We start from the raw sequence: 16,687 nt of genomic DNA, 5'->3' as shown, positions 1-16,687 counted from the left end.
CTTCTAGTTAAAGATTATATTCTAAAAAATATTTTTCTCCTACAAAACTTTTGTTATAGATTCTATAAACTTAAAGTGTTTTTGTGTGTTGTGCATGAATAATTTTATGTATCCAGACGCGAATTTCAAAACAGACTTTTTGGCGACATGACCAATATATAAATTATATCAAACATGGTAAAACTTAAGTGTACACAGACTTAAAATGTCGGAAACAGTGTAACGAACAAAATAAAGTTAATCCTATGATTGTATAAGTAAAAAACTATTTTGTTTTGTAATCGCACTTGTAATTTAAACGGTCAGACATTAAAAAACATATCCTGTCATAGTAAACACATCGTCAGCATATTTAATCTTTATTATGACAACATAATTGTTCTTCAATTCTAAGTTTAAAAGCGTAATAAGTTCCTAGTAAAAAATCAAAATCTCTGAAACATTTTGTAGTTTGGAAGATGATTGAAATGTTATTTTTTAAGTTATTTTACTTCATGGCTACTGTTAGTTAGTTATCATTGAGTTAGAACTTTTGAAAAGAGATAGTCTTGCATTTGTTTGCCCTGCTAAACCTTGATGCAAATTTACAAGAGTATTTTTTTGCTATAATAATATCCCTTATTTAATCAAGGCCTTAAACTAACCGTAACTAAAATATTTGCTGTATAATTTGTTTTTAGACAGAATTGCTTCATTTTTTATTACTGCTGAAAATACCGCGCTTCCTTTGTACTTAAAAGAAAAATTGTGAAAACAAATATTTTCTGAATGTTGACTGACATTTAGTGCATTTTTTAATTAAAACTTGACTTTGAATTTTTATTTACTGTATTTCAAATTTTCTGTTAAAAGATATGTAGAGCCATAATACTTTGATGTTCGTTTTTGTCCCTAATTAATATACCATTTTTAAGTAGAACTTCTTTTTGAGTAACTTTGTTGGTCACTTTATTTTGTTATAAACTTACCTGTTGTTTTATATTTATTTTTATACTACAAAGAAATATAAAAATAGGATCACAATTAATAAAGTTTACAAAAAATATCATATTTCTGAATTATTTTTACATACTTTATTGCTTGCCAACTGTTTTTTAATTTACAAAATTATGTAATGAAGTATTTAACAAAAATTTGTATGAAAATATTATTTTACCTCATTTATCTATAAATGCTAATCCAAAATTAATAAGTTATCAATTTTTTTTTTCAAAAAATTGAAAAACAAATCTTAATTATTGCTTAATTTTTTAATCATAACTGTATTAATTAGCATGTACAGTAACGTTTTGTAGATTTCAAACATTAATTTAAAACAAATTTTACATTATAATAGAAATAAATTATTAAAACTTTTATTTTGAGTAAAAAAGTGTTAAGTAAGCAAAAGCTTTATGAGTTACTTTTCTTATATATTAAACTTTTACAACAAACCAATTAACAGTCGTTGCTAAATTTTTAAGTCTAGTATTCAGTCCTGTGTAAAACCGATAAAATATATTTTTCAAATAAAAAGAAAAAAGTAATTACAGCTTAATTTTAGTTTTTCACAGGCATCAGTTAAAAAAACCTGTTTATTCACAGTAAATAAATAAAATATCCTGCCGCCCTTTTGAACACAGCGCAAAAGTGCGTACCCAACAGGCAGTGCGTACTTAAGAAATGTCGGTCTATAATTACCCACAATGATAATACATGTTCATTGCAATTGATATCAGTTTTTAAAACTCTTTTTACTTTTATGTTTCAATCATGGGATATGTATATGTTGTACTGTTCATCATTTTGGTTCATATAAACCTTGTATGACTCTTTAAATAATTTTTATTCATATGTTTAAATCATGGGGTATGCAAATTTAAATAGCGCTGTTAAACATTAGAGTTGATACACAATTTGTAAGTTAATTTTTTTTTTGTCTATTTAGGTTTAATCTAATTAAATTTAATGCACAATAATTTGTTTACTTATAGGTTTGTTTTTTAACTTCTAAGTTTAAAAAAATAGCAGTTTGAACATAGTGTTTTTAGGCTAAAAATTACGTACCCAACCAGCAGTGCGTACATAAGAAATGCGTACCTAAGTGACAAGTTACTGTACTATACTCAAATCACTTCTTAAGTGAACGTTAAATTCATAGATAATCAATTTTTGCAAATTTGCTTCCTTATATAACAGACAAACAAGTAACTTTGTAAAAGATATAAGTATAAGAACCTTTTAAAGTTAACCTCACATTCGAATTCATTTTACATAGATTAGTAAGAGAAAAGTAATCGAAGTTATTAACAATAATTTCAAAGCTTGTCTTTTTATTTAAGTTGTTATCACTAGATTGTTGAAAGTATTAAGTTTTTCACGAACAGAGATTTTTTTTTTGAAGTACAGGGTTGCCAAAGGTTTTCGCAAATTTCTTCCACGTTCTTAAAAAGCAAGTTTTTTTGTCCATTTTTAGTATAAAATTAAACTTAAGGTAAAAAAAAACTGTCTTAAATAGTATAACAATATCAGAAAGATACTGTAGACTGTTGCTCGTTTTTTCAAAACAAATTCCAGGTTTTCCAAACTTCTTCCAGGTTTAACAAGTACACATTTTAGGGTCTATTTTTAGTTTAAAATTAAGTTTAATGTAAGAAACTGTGTTTAATAGTATAAAGACATTGAAAAGATACTTTAAAGCTACTTTAAATACGTTTTTTAATTGAAAAATTTTTGATGATAACAAATTTTTTTATTTATATGATAGATGTTCGATTCAAATCGAAATTTTACTACTGAACACGTGAAAATTGTTAAAATGCCAGGTTTTTTTTTTTGCCTAAATTGTCAAATTCTAGGTTTTTCCTGTTTTCCAAGTAAATTGGCAACCCTGTGTAAAGCTACTTTAAATATGATTTTTAATAAAACATTTTTTAAATGACACAAAAAAAAATTTATCTTTATGATAATTTTTTCGTATGTAATCGAAATTTCGTTACTTTAAATGTAAAAATAGGTTAAATTCCAGACTTTCCAAGGATTCCATGCTTTTTGGCAAGCCTGTAAGTACTTTTTATAAAATTAAAGTCATTTATTGAATTTAAGAAATTTTTAATCTTGCTTACTTTTGTTTAAAAAGGTTTATAAGAAAAGCAAATAATTTTTAAATAAAATGTCTAAACATAATTATAAACCTTTTTAATAATTTTTTGAAGCATACTGCTATTACTAGTTTAATAAATAACTCTTTTTTGCATAGGTATTTATTAAACTAACATAAGAATTTTATAAATTGTTTGATTAATATAATACAGACATTAATTGAAGATTGATTTAGTTTACATATCAATACACAGTTCAAACTAAAACAGCTCTAAATACTCTACATACACATCACCAGGTTAAATTAAAAATCACAAAATTATTTAGAGTAAATAATCGACTTATAATATTTTAAAATATGATGTCTACTCCGAGTAATTTTCTTTGAATGGATAGTACTTGTGGTCAGAAACCCTGAAATAAGTTATTGACTTCAAAATTGGTAATTGAAAATATCAAAAAGGCATAAAAACTAGTTTTAACATTGGCGCATTTATTACTGGTAACTTAATTAATTATTAATACTGGTAATTAATTAATTTTTAGTAATTAAGAAATACAAAACTACATCAAACTACAACTTTCTTGAATTTATATTTATTAAAGTTTTTGGGCTAGTATACTTAAAGGTCAGCCTGATTTGAATATTTGCTGTGTCAGCATTTTAGATATTTATATGATTTTTTATACTCTTATCCCTAACTCACTATATCCAAACATATAAAAAACTAATCAAAGTATAAACTTTTAATAACTTAAACTAACTTTTTTTGCTGACTCAGCAAATATTCAAATCAGATTGACGTTTAAGTATACTAGCCCAAAAACTTTAATAAATATAAGTTCAAGAAATTTGTAGTTTTATGTAGTTTTGTATTTCTTAATTACAAAATTAAGAAATTATTCAAAAAATATAACTTGACATAATTCAGTAAAAGTATGAAACTCCTTAAAATATTATTGGAAAAGCTTACCACTCAAGAGCACAGCCACGGAAGTTTCTGTTAAATGAAGATATTATTTTCATGTCCTCGTCCGACAATTTGAAGTCAAACAGCTGCAGTATACATGATACAAAAACATTAAAATTGTATTTTTCACAATAGAAAAAATTTAAGTAAATTTTATGTAATACGTTCACTTTTATTTAACTTGTAACATAAATTCTAAAAATTTTTTTTAACATTAATTAAAAACTTACATTGTTATAACTAAAAAGAGTTAACTTACCAAAATTAATAACTTTACTAAAATATATAAAAAACAATACTTTGAGTACAATATTTTTAAAGATTTGACAACTTAAAGTTATAAATACTTGAAATTTAAATAAAGTATAAGTAAAACATTTTCAAGTAAAAAATCATTTATTTTTAATTTTATGTTAAGATCATTAATACTTCTTATTAAACATTTTGAAATTTAGCGAAAATTATAAATGTTAAAAAATCTTAGAAACTAATGTTAAGCATTCATTTTTTCGCCACGCTTTAAAGTTATAATGTATAACACTTGGTGTCATGAAAGAGCTCATCCAGGTGGGTGGTCTGCAGTGATTTAGTTTTTACAAACTTTTGAACAATTACTTAATAGACATGTTGATAAAAATTTCCAAAATAAAGAAATAGGTTGAAATAATATGTGTTTGTTATTGGATGAAATTCAGAAATGTTACCAATTAGAAAAATTACCAAAACAAAGCTACAATGCTCTAAAAACTACCTAACTGACAGAAAGTCGTCATTTGGTAGTTTAATATTAAAACTTATTTTTTTACCGTTTATAACATCTTAATTGCATAAAACCAACAAAAAAACATACAAATGAATAATCTTTTTCTAATTTTAGGTAAGAAAAATAGAAAAAAAATAATGTATAGAACTAAGACTTTAGGGGTTAAACAAATATGAACCAAGTTTTTTCTTTTTTAAGGTAAACTTTCAAAACATTTATAACTTTTAAGAATTCGACTAATGATAAAGGTAGCTTTAAAGTAAATAGCTCTTTTAATCAACAAATTATTAAACTTAAAAAATAGCAGTTAACAATTAAAAAATATTTTAAAATAAATTTTATAGACGTAAGAACTCAAAGTTTAATACGTTTGAGTTTATTTTTAGGTTGATATTTTGTTAAAGTTAACAGTTATTGCTTATGCGAGGCTTTAGAAAATTTTCTAAAAAGTTTAAGCCTTTTTTATATTCACAGTTAAGTTTTATACAATTTTAAACTACAAGTAGAATTTATACCCACAGATCATTAAAATTTTAAAGGAACAGTTTAAAACTATTTAGAGAGTTCTTTTCAAAAAGTTTATAAATAAAAAATAAGTAGACTTACAAAGAGTAATATAGTTTGACACTGAAAAATAAGTTATTTGTCATCTGAAAAGTTTTCATAAAATTTAAAAACTGTAAATATCCTAAACTTAAATCAAAAAAGTTATTATACGATATGTTATAATTTGCATGGTAGGCTTTCATATCAAAATTTTATTTAGTTATTTTAAAATAAGTAGATTGAATCCTATCAACAGATCTAAAAAAAAACTTAAACTTGCTTTTAAATTACTATAATACTAACTTACTAAAACTAGTAATATAACTAAGGAATAGCTGAATTAAATATTACTATAGAAGGGCTTTACTTCAGCAAAACAATTTTTAGCCTTGTAAACCTTTACTAAACATTGTACTAATTAGTATAACAAACCTTCAAGTTGCTTTCAATTCTGCTTGCAGTAACACTTTTAGGGATTACAATTACATTACGCTGTATCTGATATCTCAAAACAACTTGTGCTGGGGATTTTCTCAATCTGGCTGCTATTTCTTTTATTTTAGGGTCGTCCAACAAAACAGGCTCATCTTTAGTGGCCCTAAATATATTTCAAATTTCTTTCATTTAACTTTGAAAAAGTTTTATTAAATTTTTCAATACACGCAAAATATAGAGTTTTAAATTTAAAACTATATTAATAAAAAAAGATTTATTTTGAAGAAGTGCAAATATTCAACAAAATGTAAACTTTATATTATACATGTGGACATTCCGCCAAAATATTTTTACAAATACTCAATAACTATTAATATAACCTTTTATCAAGCAAATACGAAATCTTTCAAAGTAAACAAGTAAAATATAACAAATGTTTGGAACTTTTTTTTTGCTCAAAAGTTTAAAAGTGAAAACTTGACAATCATAATACAATCTGCTATTTTACAAACCTAACTAATTTTTAAAATCATTATCAACAATAAAATACAAGATACAGTTTTAGAGAGTATGTGAAGATAAACGTTCATTAGAAAAAGCATGCAAAAATTTCACACTATGTGTTTATGTATTATGTATATTTATTACAAACATATACCTATAGTGAATAAAAAACTAAAATTCTAAATTTCAATTAAAATTGAATTAAGTAACAATATTAAAACTGTTAGATATAAATTACTTTCAATTTTTATGCAATTTCATAGTTGTTTAAAAATAATAAAAAACATGTTTTTTTTCAATACGTTTAAACAATTATACCAAGTTTCTGTTATTTTATTTAAGTTGATAATTTTCGAATTTATAAATCTGTATTCTAAATTTTATCTTTTTTTTAATGTTATATCTTGTGTGTATCTATAAACATAGGCTTACATATGGTAAAATTATGCTTTTCTTTTATTAACTTTATGAATTTTATATACAGTATGTATTACAACTACTTTTTTACTTCACATAAAAATGCTTGAACAAAAATTAATAACGAAGTTAATGTAAAGTAGTGTTTAAAATTCAACATAAAGGTATTTACATGAATTTCGAATAAAATTAATTAGTTTGATGAAACAATGTGCAACATAGTAATTGAAAAGAAGTTATTACCATGGTCTGTCAGGTGAACCTAGGGGGCTATAAGCAGTGACAGCAATTTTGTTAGATTGACAAAAGTCGACCATACTTTGGTTTATCAAATACGGGTGTATCTCAATTTGGTGAACCGATGGAACGACATTTGTCTCCTTGATAATTCGACTAATTTGGTACTCATTGAAATTCGAAACTCCAATATTCTTAATTAAACCTTCTTTCTGGAGTTCTATAAAAGCCTGTTAGTGTGTATATCGGATTAGTTTTGAGTAAGCATGAATAAAACTCTTTATGGAAGTGCAAACTATAAACCCTTCTTTCATTTTTAAAGTAGTCGTTTAAAAAATAGTAAAATCCTTACAAAATTACGATTCATAATATACATTGAATATAATAAAGACATTGATTACGATTCTCTTGTTTTGAATAAACTCTTTTACTTCAAAATATGTTAAAATCCAAAAAAAAAAATATTTAAAAAAAACTGGGTTATGCAAGAAACATTCTTTTAAAATTAAGATCTTAAATTTTAAAAACCTAGAAGAAACTTTTCATTATTTTTTTAGGTTTTTTAAACTTCGACATTTATAAATTCTTGAAATACTATACATTTAATAACTTAAGCGTACAAGTTACAAATCAACTTTATAAAGATTAATAACTAAACTATAATAATAAACCTTAACCATTATAAATATTTTTAAAATTTAAAAGACAAACTTTCCAAGTGTCAACGTAATCGTCATCGGTATAAATAAACTTTCCGTTTGAGTCTTTTGGAAACATGTTACCGTTATTCTGAAATTTAATAGTTCTAGTTTTAAAACTTTAATATTAATTTATAACAATCCTCAAATATATTAGTAAACTTAAATATTTAGGAAAAAATGAAATATCGGCGAAAGGCTACAGAGCCTAAGCCTGGACTTTCGTATGCCATGAAACAAGCTCAAGTTAACATAAAGGTATTACCATACCAATGGTTGATCATACTCAGGGTCTCAGTCTACCGAAGGGTTGTGGTCTGATGATCGAATTGATATAATTAAACTTTTAAACATTTTTATTTTATATATTGTACAAAAAAAATTATACAATAAACTTTTACAGTACAATGAGTTTAAAGATTATAAAATAAAGTCTATAACATTTCGAAATCAAACATTAACTATGTAATTGTGAATTCAAAAAATATTTAACATGTATTTATTTATAAACATTTTACTTGAAATCAAACATTTAAAGTTAATTTTTATATCGATATCTATATTAAAAAGTCGCAAGTAAGAATTTAACAAATTGATTGCTTATTTAAAAACATATGGAAAAAGTTTACTTGTAGCACTTTAGCTTTGTTTATCCAGTTTTTAAAAGGTGAAAAAGTATAAATATTGTGTATAAAATATTTGTTTTGTAAACAAAAGATTGATTAACTTTGAAAAAAAGATAATTAATGAACTGTCAAACTAGTTAAAAGGGAAAAAATGAGTGCTTGTATTTTAAACAAATGTTTTAAAAACAAACAACTAAGATAAACAGTTAATAAATAACTTATAATTGAGTTGCAGGCGGCACGACACACAATTAAACCTAGACCTTTTACAGCTGTATAAAATTTAGTTGAAGTAATTTAATTAGGTTACGATACTTGTACTTAACTTATAATGCGAAACTGAGAAATTATTCGGATTTATCACTAAAAACTTCATATGTGGGACTTAGAAATTTAAATATTTTACCGTAAATATATTTCATTTGTTGTGATAGCTAACTAATATTCAATAACACCAAAATTTTATTAATTTAATTTTTTAGCTTTTCAAGTATTATTTTTCAATTTAGTTAATTACGCCAGTGTTTTACATTTAGAGTTCGTGGATTTAATTGTATAAATACTTGATAGAACCCAAAATCAATTTATGTTTATAAAACACCGATACCATTTTTTATTTACAATATCGTTAAAGCTAATAAACTTTGAGATTTATTTTAATAAACTTTTAACTGCTAAAAATTGTTTAAATGACAGCTTAATTAAATACATGTTTGCAGAATTTAGGTTTGTAAATACTAACATTTTAGTTTTAGTTAAAGTTTGTAATAATCATATCTGAATTTCAAAGATCAATTGACCACTAAGTGATAATTTTTTTTATAAAATTTGTAGAAAACTATTTTATATTTACAGCATGTTTGTGTTATAGAGTATTTTAAAAAATTGTTATTGTTTTAAATTGATAAATATTGTATTGAAGTGGTTTTAACATTTATATTTCAATAATAAGTTTGTTTTAAAACAGTTATTGTAAAAGTTTCAACACAAGTAATAATTTTATATTTATATTGCCAAATTTTAAGCGTGTAGATTTGATTAATAAAAATGGTGAGTATCAGTATAGTAACTGATAGAAGTTTCTAAACATAAGTTTTTATTCAATAAAATAAGTTTTCAAACTGCAATTAATCTTCAAGCATTTGAAAATCTAATAATTTTTAACACAAGGGGTAGTAAAAATCACTATCAGCAAAAGTTAAAACTTTAAAAACAGATCATATTTTAGCAGATTAAAACTCAAACTTTTTGATCTAACCAAAAGTTTTGAATTAATTTCTATTTTATACAACGTTTAAATATATGAAAATCAATTAAACTAAATATGACTTTACTATAAGTTTACATAATTTTAATACAACTATTGTAAAAAGTAATAAGCGTTTTATAAGATTCAACCATTTGATTTCTATAGAAACTACAGAACAATATTTATGTCATTTTCAACTCAAATTTTCAATAAATTATGAGATATAATAAAAAGCTTCTACAATAATTGATAACTTTGCAAATAAATGATCTGAACCAGAGTTAGTTGACAAAGAAGATTCTAGCTATCAGGGTTCAATAACTAATAAGGCCGCGAAAAATAAATTAGTTTAAAACAATAGATGGGCAATATCTAATTAATTTTTAATGTTTTTTTTTTTCTGGCAGATATGTCATTATGCAAATGAGTTAAGAAAACCCTGATCTAGAGTTATGTTCAACAAGCTTACTTTTTATTTATTGTATGTAAAGCATAAATTAATAAAAAGTTACAGCTAAAGTTAAGAAAATTTAGATAAATAACAAAATAAATATTTTTAGTTACTACAACTACTAATAAATAAAAAAAAACATTAAGATAATAATCTTGTTAGTTTAAGTTGAAAACAGCATAAATATTTTTTCGAAAGTTTAACTTTGATATAACCTACTAAATATTTTAAATTAAATATTTAACCCAGCATTTTTTTTTTTGCAAAATGCAAATTTAAGCGACATTACTTAAATTATAAGTTTAAAAGGAGCAGCAAAAAGATTAATTATTTTCTTCTTACTTTGTCATTTCAAGGTTAAAAAGACAACTTTGTTAATTAAAGATGTTTGTCTAACAAACAAAAGCTTGTTTACTAGCATAAAAAATATAATGTATTTTAAAACCCAAGGTAAAAAAGATAAGTGTTTGTTTCTCAAACAAATGTTTTAAAAACAAACAACTAAATCAAACAGTTAATAAATAACTTGTTGCATCACAATAAATAACTAAACTTATAAACTTTACTAAATATAAAATAACAAGTAACTTTTTAACTACCAAAAATGTAATACTTTTTATTTATATAGCTATTTAAAAGAAAAACTAGCAGAAAACTACATTAAAACACTTTAATAAATTTTAAATAAAAGGCAAATACTTTATAAGAATTTAAATTTAAATATAGTTTTAAATAAATAAAACCTAGGTAATTAGTATTCATACAACCATACTAGATATAAAAAAAATAATTATTATTTTATTTTACTTTTATTTCATATTTATTTAATGTATAACTACTTAAATAAAAAGCGCTTGTAATACAGATTATATAAAAAATTCTCCTTCATACGTTTGTATTGGCAACTTTTTACAAAACTGGTTATATCTAAAAAGTTAAAACCATCTTATAGATAGTATACACTTTAAGCTTAGAAATATGAGCCAATGTTATTTTTTGTAAAAAAATGCTATACATTCTTTATATTCTTATTAAATATTTGCGACCTGTATTCCTAACAACTCATTAAAACTAAATTACAAACTTTGAAAAAAATATGTAACCAGACAAAATAAAAACTCACCACATATGCTTGTGGCCAGTGAATGAGATAAAGATCAAGGTAACTAGTTTGCAAATCTTTCAATGAATCCATCACTGTTCCACGGACATCTTCATATTTGTGAAAGACGTTCCACAGCTGTAACAATTATAAACAAAACATTATTTATAAATAATTATAAATAACAATCATGAAATAATTATCCTTATTTCCAGCAGTAGTCCATAAAACAGTTTATTTGCAGTAGCTTAACTACAGCCCAAGACTTGATTAATAATTTACAATGCTTTAATAGTTATAGTTTGGAAAATTGTGAAGTTATATCAAAAAAAAAATCTAAATCTTTAAAAGCTATTAACATTTTAAGCTTTTAACCTCTGAGCTTTGTAGACAGGATAAATTTGTGTACTGACTGTTTTTTCTTCTTTTAAATTACATTGATTAATTGTACACCGTAGTTATTTATTACTATTTGTTTTAGAGTTTTTAAATTTATTTGATTTAGTTTATTTCTGATTAATATGTATTTATATGTTTTTAGTTATTTAACGTCAAATATTACCTAACCATTTTATTACAGCTTTATTTACCACAATGTAAAACTGACGAGCGTGGCTAAATATAATTCTGTTTTCTTGTTTGTTTCAAACAAATATTTAACAATTTTGTACTGAAAAACTTAGTCTTTAAATATTTATACTAAATAGAAAAGACTTAAATATACCTTAGAGGTGATGAAAACCTCTTCTCTTTTAACAAGTCCTTGCTTTATAAATGAAGAAAGCCCATTTCCAACTTCCTTTTCATTTCCATAAGCGCGGGCGCAATCAATGTGACGGTAGCCGCTCTTCAACGCAGTCTCAACTGCTTGTTGAACTTCGCCTGGTTTCGACTGTCAGATTACTTTAATTAGTTTGCATACAACTTTTTTTTGCCAAGAAAAGATTAGGTTGTAAAACTTTGATTTTTTGTTAACATATCACTTAATAAAAGATTGACTAATCTTTTAATAAAAATAGCTTTATAAAAACTTTTTAAACCAGCTCGATTAAGTATCAATTTAAAAAAAAAAACAACAAGTACAAAATTAGCCTAAGTTTGCAAGCTAAAGAAACTTGAGGTTTTTCAACAAACTAACGTTTACAACAATTACTTTAAATATCTAACAAGATTTAAATTGTTTAAAGTAATAATCCAGCCATAGTGAGTTTATTGGTTAAATTTAAAAAATATTAGTATATAGTCTAATAATATAAATCACAATTACATTAATTTTAAAAATAAATTAGCAAGATTTTATTGATAAAAAATTTAGAAAGTCAGAGTAAGTGGCAACACTGAATTTACAAAAAAACGTTTAAAATTTAAACATGCATACGTTTTAAATGAAAAAAATTATTAATGTAAATCAATTTTCTTTCATCTATCTGTACAGATAGCTGTTGTAAAAATATAAAGTTTTAAAATATTATAAATATTTTTCAGACACTTTTTGTTTCTTTACTTCTTAAGAAATACTAATAAAGTAAATAAAACATAACATTATTGTAAACTCACTAAAAATTTTAGAACCTTATATACCATGCATTTTTTTTAACTTTATCATTTAATGAAACTTTTTTATCCAAAAGTTACTTATTAATTTTCTTTTTTAATTAGTATATGAGCTCGATACTATTAAATAGATCTGAAATATAAATTAGTTCATCACCAGTAGATTATTTGAAACATTTGTACATGAAAACAAACACCAATTATTTAAAATCAAAATACCTTCCATGTTCCAAGCCCAACTATTGGCATATCCTGTTGAGTTCCTATCAGCTTTAGCGAAGGAATTGGCGACATAATTAGTTAATATGTACTTAATCTATGTACAAAATAATAACAGACACTTTTATAAACTATATGAAAGCAAGTTTTAAAAAATCTCAGTCTGAAGTACCGGACGGAAAAGCAATTAAAGGTATTTTTATATGCAGCACAATAATTAATTAAAAAAAAAAAACATGGCAAAAGTTTAATAAAAAAACAAACAAGATTTCTCAAACATCAATTTCTTATTATCATGATGATAGGTTTCTTTGAAAACGAAAAGAAGAATAATACACACTTAGTTCAAATTCATAACTCTTTTATTTTATCTTTTATTACTCATAAGTGTTTTTTCTATATATTGTTAAGTAGTCATAGACAATATAAAAAAATTTAAATTGAAATAAAAAAAATTTATAAAATTTGACAATGTTTATGTTTTATAAAAAATCTGTTTAGAAGATATGTACTACAAAGTTCTTTGAGTAATATAATTAAAGTTAAAATGTTGTAATGAATCTAAGATTTTTATATCCTAAAAGTTACATTTTACAAATTTAATAACAATGCTTTAAATAACAATTTTGGGATTTATTTTAAAATCGATTAAATTATTAACTTAATTACTCTGCGTTTAAAAGTAGTACTAAAAATACTACTTTTGGTCTATAAAAGAATAAAATCAATATAAATATAAAGAGGTATATAAAATAAAATTTATAAACAATTTTTCCTTACTAAACTATTTACATATTTCAGTTACTGACACTTGTAATGGAGCTTTGTACAACTTGATTAGTATTTTTATAAAATAGTTACCATTGGTATTTTGTTACCTTAGACAAGAAAATTTTGTTTTTATGTGAATCAAAAAAAATTGATTTCTAAAACAATCAACTATTTTTTTTTTCATTTCATAAAATATTTTATAAGCAAACAAACTAATTGTGTTTGGTTTAGATTAACTAAACATAATTTTCTTAAAGCAAATTATTTTAAGACATATCACTTTAAAGAAAAAAAAAAAAAAATTAACTTATGTTTAATTGACTAACTTATATTCAATTATAAACTTCCATAGCAACTTAAAATATCAAAAATTTAAAATAACAAAAAAGCTATTAAAAACTTTGTTTATAAGCCTTAAGAAACAAATCTTAACATTGATTAGCAGCTAATTTTACATACTATAATATTTAAAAAAGGTTTTAATATAGTATTTGATGTATTTTCATAGAGCAAGAAATTGTCTTAAAATTTAAAACTTTTTTTTATGTACACCAAAAATATACATGAACTTTTTTTTCTTAATTCAATACATAAGACATTAAATTTAAGGCAATGACGTTATAATTTTTTTAAAACAGTGTCTAAGAATTAGCTTATTTATATAAAACTACTACTTCAAAAAACATAAAAGTTTGACCATACCACTTCGATCATCAGACCACAAGCCTTCGGGAGACTGGACCCTGGTTTTGTTCTTACCATAACTCATCAGTCAGCCACTTCAAAAAACATGATCATTTGCCCAAGGTAATTGTGCAACTCCAGTAGCTGCACAATGTAAAGACATATCAAGCATTTTTTCATGTTCTTCTGACTTGACTTTATGCCTATAATTCAGAGAACTACAATTAGATTCAGGTTTATTATTTAAAGAGTTTGTATGATTAGAGCAAGATTTCGAAAACATGTCCACAGGCGGAATTTGCTGTGAATTTTTTAAGTGATTAACTACCTTATCGCATACTTGATGATGAAAGTTCTTATCTTCAAGTTCAAACCTTTTTCGCTGATCTGTTAATTTATGTCTGTAAACAATACCAGATATAGCAAGAATTAAAACAACAAATCCTAACGTCATTCCTGTTATAAAGTATGCCATATCATAATTAACTGGTTCAGGTTCTTTAATTTTGAATACCAAATCCCTGTCTTGTAATTCCCAAGTATTATTTTTATTAAGATCATTCCATATTTCATACACATTAATACATTTTGTTTTATTACATTGATACAAATTTGAATCTGGTGAGAGTCCATTAAGGCGGCTATGTGCTTTCATTTTTATTTGAAAAAGCTTTTTTGGTCTTACGCTATCCCAAAAATATTCCCTTGAATCAAGTGAAACAATAAAACAGTTCTTTCTCTTCTTTTTTTTAAGAGGTTTTTCTGGATTTTTATAATTTAGTTCTTCATAAATTATTTCAAACTGATAAATATCTTTAACATCTCCATCATACTTCCATTTAATTTTAAGTTTAGTATTATTTTGAACAAACATAACATCAATTAATTCTGGAGGTATTATGTATCTATTAGGTTGTTTACGCTTTGGTATTTTTGTACTAGCATATCCAGGAGCTGAATCACCATACTTATTAATAGCTATTAGATGAAAAGAATATGTTACACTGGGTTGTAGGTTGTCAACTTGATAAGATGTACTCATTGCTGAAATTTTGTCATCAATTAAAACCCATTTAGAGTAGTTATTGTTAGTAATCTTTTTCAACAACTTATAATATAAAACTGGATATTTACCATTAACTTTTGGTACCCAGTTTATATATACAGAAGTAGCAGAAATCTTATCAGTTGTTGGACTTGGAGCTGGTGGTACAGTTCTATCTTCTTCATCTTCAAATTCTTTATAAGATTCAAGTTCATTTCCTGTTTGAAATTGGAATATGGCTGCAACACTGTAAATATCTACAGAGCAAACAGAAATAAGTTCAAGTGTATATGTAGTTTCAGAAGACAAGTTTTGAAAAGTATATGATGTGAAATTTTTCAAAATCTTAGTGTAATTCCATTTATTTACCTGCTTAGGTCTGTACCTTAAATAGTAGTAGTTAACTTCAGATTTATTTTTTGTTTGTTCCCAATGAAGAACATATGAGTTTAAATTAGGACTAAATGCAGAACTTTTAATTGATGGTTGCATAATATTTATCTCAGCTCTTGACAAAAACATATTTTCAGCATCACTTATTTCATCTACTGGTACCAAAGCGTATAGTTTTTGTGAAAAAATGAGAAACAGAAAAATTGTCCAAACATGTGTAATTAGGTACGTCATATCACTTTTTTATATCATAAATTCATTAAAAAGTAGATATTGTCTTTAAATTTTCAGTACATTTCATTAGTTAAATCTGAAAAAAAAAACAAAGTTCTTTTTTTTTATTGTTTAGAAATAAAATTTAAAACCTTATGTTTTGAATACTGCCAGGTAATTAACTTCAACTTATTAAATATTGGTCACAAATGTTATTGTTTGAAAAAATCAGAAAAATAAAATAAAACTAAATTAGCCAACCATGCTTAAAAAGTAAACAACTTAGTTTATTTTTGTTTTACTTAAATCTAAACAGTTACAATTTCAAGTAAAAAACTTATTATGTGTTATTTTTTCTTAATACATTGGAGCCACTAAAGACAAAAAAATAGTCTAAGAGATAAAAAACTAGCCTTAATTCATTAGAAAACCTAAAAAAAAATGTTAAATCTTCCAGGGCAATCCTAGTAGACTTAAGCTTTTTATTAACTTCCATTATTTTTTATTATTTGTTTAAAAATAGTTTGTTAACTTAAGCTAAGTCTTAATGTCTCTATGAATGTTTATTTTGATTTCTAGATATATGTTATAATGAGGATCTCATTAATATTAGTTGACCACCAATTGAGTACTAAAATAGGAAGGTTTTTAAACGTATTTATATACCATTTATATATTAACCATATTTTAACAATTATATACCAAATATTAACTGAGTAAAACACAGT

The 16,687-nt window shown here is 24.1% G+C and overlaps 2 protein-coding genes across 2 annotated transcripts; both read right to left on the bottom strand.

The window, feature by feature from the left end:
* Window positions 1-3,264: 3,264 nt before the first annotated feature.
* Window positions 3,265-12,971, bottom strand: LOC145832690 (aldo-keto reductase family 1 member B7-like). The gene is made up of 8 exons (XM_082939995.1): window positions 12,854-12,971; window positions 11,805-11,972; window positions 11,102-11,218; window positions 7,666-7,743; window positions 6,961-7,184; window positions 5,794-5,959; window positions 4,056-4,138; window positions 3,265-3,495 (listed from the first exon to the last, which is right to left on the bottom strand). Exons 1-8 carry the CDS (start codon window positions 12,926-12,928, stop codon window positions 3,447-3,449), a joined length of 960 nt encoding a protein of 319 aa, XP_082796121.1. The 5' UTR covers window positions 12,929-12,971; the 3' UTR covers window positions 3,265-3,446.
* Window positions 12,972-13,906: 935 nt separating this feature from the next.
* LOC145831599 (brother of CDO-like) lies at window positions 13,907-16,052 on the bottom strand. The gene is made up of 2 exons (XM_082938905.1): window positions 14,637-16,052; window positions 13,907-14,511 (listed from the first exon to the last, which is right to left on the bottom strand). Exons 1-2 carry the CDS (start codon window positions 15,978-15,980, stop codon window positions 14,506-14,508), a joined length of 1,350 nt encoding a protein of 449 aa, XP_082795031.1. The 5' UTR covers window positions 15,981-16,052; the 3' UTR covers window positions 13,907-14,505.
* Window positions 16,053-16,687: the final 635 nt, after the last annotated feature.

Source organism: Thalia democratica, chromosome 3, assembly GCF_965202585.1.
Source record: "Thalia democratica chromosome 3, ktThaDemo2.hap1.1, whole genome shotgun sequence".
In the NCBI taxonomy this organism is placed as follows: Eukaryota; Metazoa; Chordata; class Thaliacea; order Salpida; family Salpidae; genus Thalia; species Thalia democratica.
The sequence above is the reverse complement of the archived record's forward strand: the minus strand, read 5'-3'. Positions and strand labels throughout refer to the sequence as shown.